The 6950-nt window shown below is 34.5% G+C and overlaps 1 protein-coding gene across 1 annotated transcript in view; it reads left to right on the top strand.

Moving 5' to 3' along the window:
* Window positions 1-1350, top strand: part of kcnn1b (potassium intermediate/small conductance calcium-activated channel, subfamily N, member 1b) — a 32739-nt gene extending 31389 nt beyond the window's left edge. Inside the window, exon 10 of the mRNA XM_016575663.1 lies at window positions 674-1350. Within this exon, the coding sequence (XP_016431149.1) occupies window positions 674-973 (300 nt within the window). The 3' untranslated portion in view covers window positions 974-1350. The remainder of the gene's footprint in view (window positions 1-673) is intronic.
* Window positions 1351-6950: the final 5600 nt, after the last annotated feature.

Genomic DNA, 6950 nt, shown 5'->3' on the forward strand with positions numbered 1-6950 from the left:
TAATAATAACACATAGTTCTTGAGCAGCAAATCAGCATATTAGAATGATTTCTGAAGGATCATGTGGCACTGAAAACAGGAGTAATGATGCTGAAAATTCAGCTTTGCATCACCGGAATAAATTACATTTTCAAATGTATTCAAATAGAAAACTGTTAGTTTAAATTGTATTAATGTTTCACAAGATCAAATAAATGCAGAAAAACTTTCAAAACATTCAAACATCTTATCAACCCCAAACTTTTGCACGGTAGTCTTATGTGTGCTCATATGTGAAAACTGCGCACTTAGGGTAAATTCAGGTAAACTGGACCACATTACCTGAATGAACCTCTAAAATAGTATGTGAAATAGTATACAGTATGCAGCATGACCTGCATCCTTCATATTATTTGGCAAGTGACGTCTGTGCCTGAATAAACAATGGGAATTTTATTTAAATTTGTTATTTGACAACGTATTTGTGTAAATATGTCTTTTTAATTTTTAATATTATGTTTGACATTTTTTTAAATATTTATTTAATGTTTTTCAATATTTTATATATTTTATCTTAATGTTTTCATTTTTTGTAGTCAGAAAATGTGCTTATTTTCCATGTCAGTAGACAACACAGGGTATTTGTATGTGATTCTTGCATTTTTATGTCTAAGTGTGTTTATCACTTCTTCAGACACAGAATGTGATGTACGACCTGGTCTCAGAGCTGCAGGAGCGCAGTGAGGAGCTGGAAAAGCGGATCGGTCACCTAGAGGCAAAACTGGACTCCATAAACAACAGTCTGCAGGCTCTGCCTGGCCTGCTCTCACAAGCCATACAGCAGCAACAGCACCACCTGCTGGACGGGCTGACCCAGCGCGGATTCACTTTCACGCGCCCCTCCTCGCAGACCTCTGAACGCTCCTGGGCGTCATCCGTGCACCGGCGGAGATCTCCCTCTACCGCACCACACACGTCCTCCGATAGTGGCTAGCACGCTCTCACACACTCAAAACCATACTCTAAACCTACACACACACTCCTACACACCTCTATCACCCACTTACACTGCTAAATATACTTTTAGTACTAAAACCTTAACAAGAATGACAGCTTCAACACACTGGAATAAACATGTAATGAATAAACACATCATGGTAGAGATATGGTTTATGTTTAGCCATTGTATGGCTGTTTAAAGTTAGCTTTTTTGTAAAGCCCTGGTATAGTATGGACTGGATTCAGACTGCAGGGGGTGAAATGGATTTATATAGAGAGATATAGTTTGGAAATAGAGAATTAAATGGAGCTAACCTCATGGGAATACAGAGGACTGAGAAGGAAGGAAAAATGGGAGAGGAAGTCACCAGATAGGCAGTGATTACAGATATGTTCTGAATAGCATACTAGCATGCTACTTACTCTTACTGCAGTATATATTTGTATACAGTGTACAGTATGCAAATGTTCTGTATGCATTAAAATTCCCTACGGCATTTGCCAGAGAACACTGCGTTGAATACTGTATCTCACAATGCAATGCGTTCGAGTTTTCTTTTTCAGCGTTAGTAGTTTTAAGTATAAAACATTTTGACATTAAAACAAGACAATTTTTACCCAAAATTCAGTTAACTCTCATGTTGTCCTTGGTCATTTCAGACAAAAAAAAAAGTGTATGTTTTGAAATGTTTTAATTTTTTACTTCATCGGAATGAAAAAAAAAACGTACTAAATGAAGAAATAATTGTGGACACGATTAGAAAAAACGTCAAATGAAAAGTCACACTTACGATCTTCGCCAAAGAAAATGAATGGGAAATGCAAAAAATATGAAAATACAGAGATTTTTTTGGGAGGAGGATACAATCTACAAATCATCATTGGATTTTAAATGCCATTAAACACTTTATTAATTTGAAATAATATGAAATATTCTTCCTAATAATTGTATTACTTTAAATAGAAATAAATGAATAATTTAGAGGTGAATATTGTTTGAAATCCCCTCAAAATGCAAAATATTAAGGAACTAAATATACAACCCCTAGTAAAAAAGTTATACATTTAAAATACATTTATTTCATACTAAGTATAGTTCAAATCTATTAACATATTTCCTGACATATTGCTTGAGACTTACCTACTGATAGAAAAATTATAGAGTACTACTTGTGCACAATGTACATTTCTTAATATTAAACCTAAAATGTTTTAATGTCACTATTGATGAGGATCGTATGATCTTTGAATAATATTGGTCTTTAAATGCAAGATATTTAAAGTGTATCTGAAGTATACTTGCAATAGTTCCACTTTAGCACAATCAAATATACTTCAGTATATCTTTAGATGGGCTTCAGCACTACTTCCGCACAATTAAAGTGCATCAAGTACAAAACTAGTTGTTACAGTTTAGCAGACTTTAAGTATACCAAAAGTACAATTGCAGGGTATTTTTGTAAAGTACATAAATATGTAAATGTATTTGTAGTATACTTAGCATGAAATAAATGTATTTCAAATTCATTTTAGTATATTTATTTTTCAGTAGGGATGTTATAAGATCATGTGACAACAACTACACATTTGTTGAATATTGCAAATTCAATGGAAGAAGAAGTTCTGTATACAGTATATACTGCACAGTATTAAGTACTACGCTGGTATTTAAACCCATTAAATAGAATTGTTGTTGAATTGTCCATCTCATAGAAGCTGAGGAAGGGCCTTTGGAAGTCCCATGTTCAGATTGATTAATCATTACTAGATTTTAAAAAAAATGCAACCAGATTATTAGGAAATGCCTAAAAACAAGCAAGAAAAATTAAATTTGTTTGTCAAATGAATATTTTGCAGACTAAAAAATTTTTGCTATCAGCTGATAAATGTTTCCATGAGTCACAACACATTTTCTTTATATTACACTGACGACATTCAAGGTCTTATAGAATAATATAGGCATAAACAATATTCAAGCACACTTTTTCCAACAAGTGTTAAAGACCAAATAAGGTTCCGGCAGAGCTTCCAAAGGTCCTTAAAGCATCTTTAGCTCAGGCAATCTCTAAGACAGCCTGGGAACGTGATGGGAAGGAAATACTGTACACCCCCTTGCATGTTTCAATGCAAATTATGATGGAGCTGACCTAAAGGATGGTTTTCTCTTAAATTTTCCTTTCTTTTCTCTTCTCATTTTTTTACAGAGGTTCCTTTTTTATTATTTACCTAGATTTTTATAGCTTGTAGAGGATATACAAAATGTTACAGCAGAGCGGCAGCATAGTTGAAAACATGCATTCCTTGATCAAAGACTTAAAAAAAATTCACCTAAACAAAACAACAGGAGATGAATCCCACACTTGGATATCATTACCACTTACATGAAGTAACCAATTTGGTTCCCAGTTCTAGGTTTAGAACGAAAGCATCAAGATGTGATTGTCATTACGGGTTTGAAAAACAGCAAACTGCCTTTACTGTGTGTCTTTGGCCTTGTTGACCAAGCTGTAGCGGATTTACATAATGCTGGGCTCCAATATAAAGAAATAAATGAACAATTCCACTACCTGGTCACATTGCATTTTTATATATCTTGTCTTTGTTTGACATGTTGTCTTTACATAGCTGCTTTTGATTCTCCATTGGTTCAAATCCACTAACCTTTAACTTGGTCCATATTAAGACAACAACAGTAGTAATGACGCAGAATGTGGCGCACAATCTAAGAATAACAGTTCCTGTATTACTCCCAGTTAACCATGCATAGAACATTTGTGCTGAAGAAAATGGACAGTATTTTTAGGCCACTCTGAACAAGGCACTTTATAACCTGTAACACAAGTGCATTTATTTCTTTCATTGCTCAGCCATCCATCTATTCTTCTGGAACTCCTCTGCGTTTGTGCGTTCACTCACTATTTCGTGGATTGGCGGAAGAAAATGAAAGGAATAGTTCACCCAAAAATCTAAATGTACTGAAAACGTACTCACCCTCAGGCCATCCGAGATGTAGATGAGTTTGTTTCTTCATCGGGACAGATTTGGAGAAATTGAGCATTATATCACTTGCTCACCAATGGATCCTCTGCATTGAATGGGTGCCGTCAGAATGAGAGTCCAAACAGCTGATAAAAACATCACAATAATACACAAGTAATCCACACGTCTCCAGTCCATCAATTAAAGTCTTTATAATTGAACAGCTGGGTGTTTGTAATAAACAAATCCATCATGGTGTTTTAACTTCAAATGAATGCTTCTGGGCAAAACTCCATAATAACCATAATAATGATTCAGGAGAGACTTTTGACTTTTTCACTGAAGAAAGCAATGTTATGGAAAGAGGACTCGTATTTTAGCCAGAAGCTAAAATTTTAGATTTTAGTGATGGATTCGTTTATTACAAACACAGCTTTTCGCTTCACAAGACGTTGTGATATGTGATGATGTGATGTTTTTATCAGCTGTTTGGACTCTTATTCTGACGGCACCCATTCACTGCAGAGGATCCATTGGTGAGTAGGTGATGTAGGCCTAATGATAAATTTCTTCAAATCTGTTCCAATGAAGAAATGAACTCATCTACATTTTGGATGGCCTGACAGATAATGTAGACCTTCATTACGTTACGCAAAATACAGCGAAATAACATTGCAGTAATGACCCGCTAACTGTAGCCTACATTAGGCTATCTCTTACATATGCAGTTGTGAAAGTTGATGTATTCGGTCAGTTCAAAGCAGTGGGTGCTGTGATCTGGACAAACATGTCTCATCTCACCCTCATTGAAATTCTTTCTTGTATTATGCCTTGTTTTAGTAATTGACTTCAGCGCTACAAAGCGCTTCAGTGACACGCACGGTATGCATAAACATGTGATCAAAATACAGTTAAATGCACATTAATAGCTATTCAGAATGAAGATCACTTTCTCAAATGATTGTACAATCACGCAGGCTCTGCCTAGTGGCATAATACTATGAGTAGGCCTACACTAAGAAATTACAGATAAATCTTAAAAGAAGAAGAAGAAGATGGAACTTCCGAAATGATTGCCTGTTGATGTAATTTATTTATTGTATCCAAAAATTGCTCAAACACTGAAAGTTTCAATATTTTTCTCCCTGCCTCTTTTTCCTTTCATTTAAATGACCTATTTTTTTCCCTCCCAAAAACATAGGAAGGACTATGGGGTAAAATGAACTACAAGGTAAGTTGACACTTTGTTTCTAGGCAGCTAAAATAAACCATGTGACGGCATTCTCATGCAGAGACAATAATTTTTATATTTAGAGAAGGGTTGCATGTGGTGAGTGTGGCTATTGTATCCAAAAATGGGTTTCTTCCCTTTCCACATGAGTTTCAATCATGTCATGAGTTTGGATGATTTGGATCAAACTGATGAAGCACTTTTAGACACATTACAGTTTAGTTAGTTTAGTTTGTTGGTTGAACCCCAACTTCCTCCATCTGTTCACACATTCTGTAAAAAAAAAAAAAAAAACTTTCTCAGTCAGAAAGCTGGTTTACACCAAAATTTTTCTGCCACAAAGTTGTTTTACCACAAAAGTGCTCTGGTGTGGGGAAATTCCATTTTCATTAATATATATTAAAAAAAACAAACAAAAAAAAGCACTTTCTGCATTTCCCCATCCATGTCTCCACTCAACATTCCTCCCAGGTCCACTATTTTTGCCCTGAGTATTTATTAATATTTAAGAACCAAAACAAATAAACCTGGCACATTTTGAGTGGTTGTAGGCTAAGTGCTTTTTGTCCATAAAGGGTAACACAAACAGATCTACAAAAAAGAATGTTAAGAGTTATATGAGAACAAAGAATCGGGTGTATGATTTTTTATTATATTCTTGCCTAATTTTTATTCTTTCACAGATATAAAAGTTAGTGCAGTTAGAACTGTGGCCGGATATATAAACTATTTAGACTAGTCTTAAAAAATTTGTCATTCTACGCAGGACGGCTCTATTTGACAGCGCTATGCAAATATTGCCTCTTTAAAAATGTACGAACTAAGGCTATTTAGCATTTTGCAACCTGCTTATCTCTCAACACTAAAACACCAAGAACTTTATTTGTTATAACCTGATTATTGACAATTAAATTAGCAAATGGCGTCGAACAGTGTGGAAATAAAGAGCTAAATTAGTTAATCCTGAGTGAGAGATTGAATTTGAAGATTATGTCACTTCTTGTCGGGTGATGTCATCAAGGAATCGCAAACAACAAAAAACTATTGAAATAAATAAATAAATAATCTGGAATATTTCTTAATAAATTAAATGGCTGTTTTTTTTTTTCAAATGACCATTATACTATGTGACCATGTGATAAAATTGACACCTGTTGGAACCAACGTAGTGAAATGATCTAAAATCCATCCTTTGTTCACCTAATTGTGATAATATAAACCTAACTAATATAATTTCGATAAAATTAAACATTTGTGAATTTAATATTTTATCCGATATAATAAGATGGAGTCGCACTCTAAAACAGGGATGGGCAACTTTGATAAGTGACGAGGGCCAGCATTTTTTCTCCTTTATACCAAGGGGCCAGATTACTAATCCACGTCCACACACCTTTTTATTGAAGGAAATTCAAGTATAACTAATGTCATTTGTTTTTAAAGATTTTATTGCAGTTATGCTAATTCAGAAGGAAAACTTTGTTGTCAGTGGACAGAAATATTACCCCGACAAGCCAATGTAAACATTTCAATTGCATTGTCTGTAAATTTGCAACAAACAAATATACAGAGGTCCTTTTTTATCAGTAGCCTACAGAACATTCTCAAAGCAACCTAAAAGGACAGTTAAACAGGGCTTAATTTAAAAAAAAAAAGTTATTCCAAATGGTACCATAAAATAACCTGGTATCTGCAGGATTTTTAAAATCAAATTTAAGACCTTTAAAGACCTTTTTAAGATCTGCACTTCACATTTCAGCCT

This window comes from Sinocyclocheilus rhinocerous, unplaced genomic scaffold, assembly GCF_001515625.1.
Source record: "Sinocyclocheilus rhinocerous isolate Xijiao unplaced genomic scaffold, SAMN03320098_v1.1 scaffold1314, whole genome shotgun sequence".
Classification (NCBI taxonomy): domain Eukaryota; kingdom Metazoa; phylum Chordata; class Actinopteri; order Cypriniformes; family Cyprinidae; genus Sinocyclocheilus; species Sinocyclocheilus rhinocerous.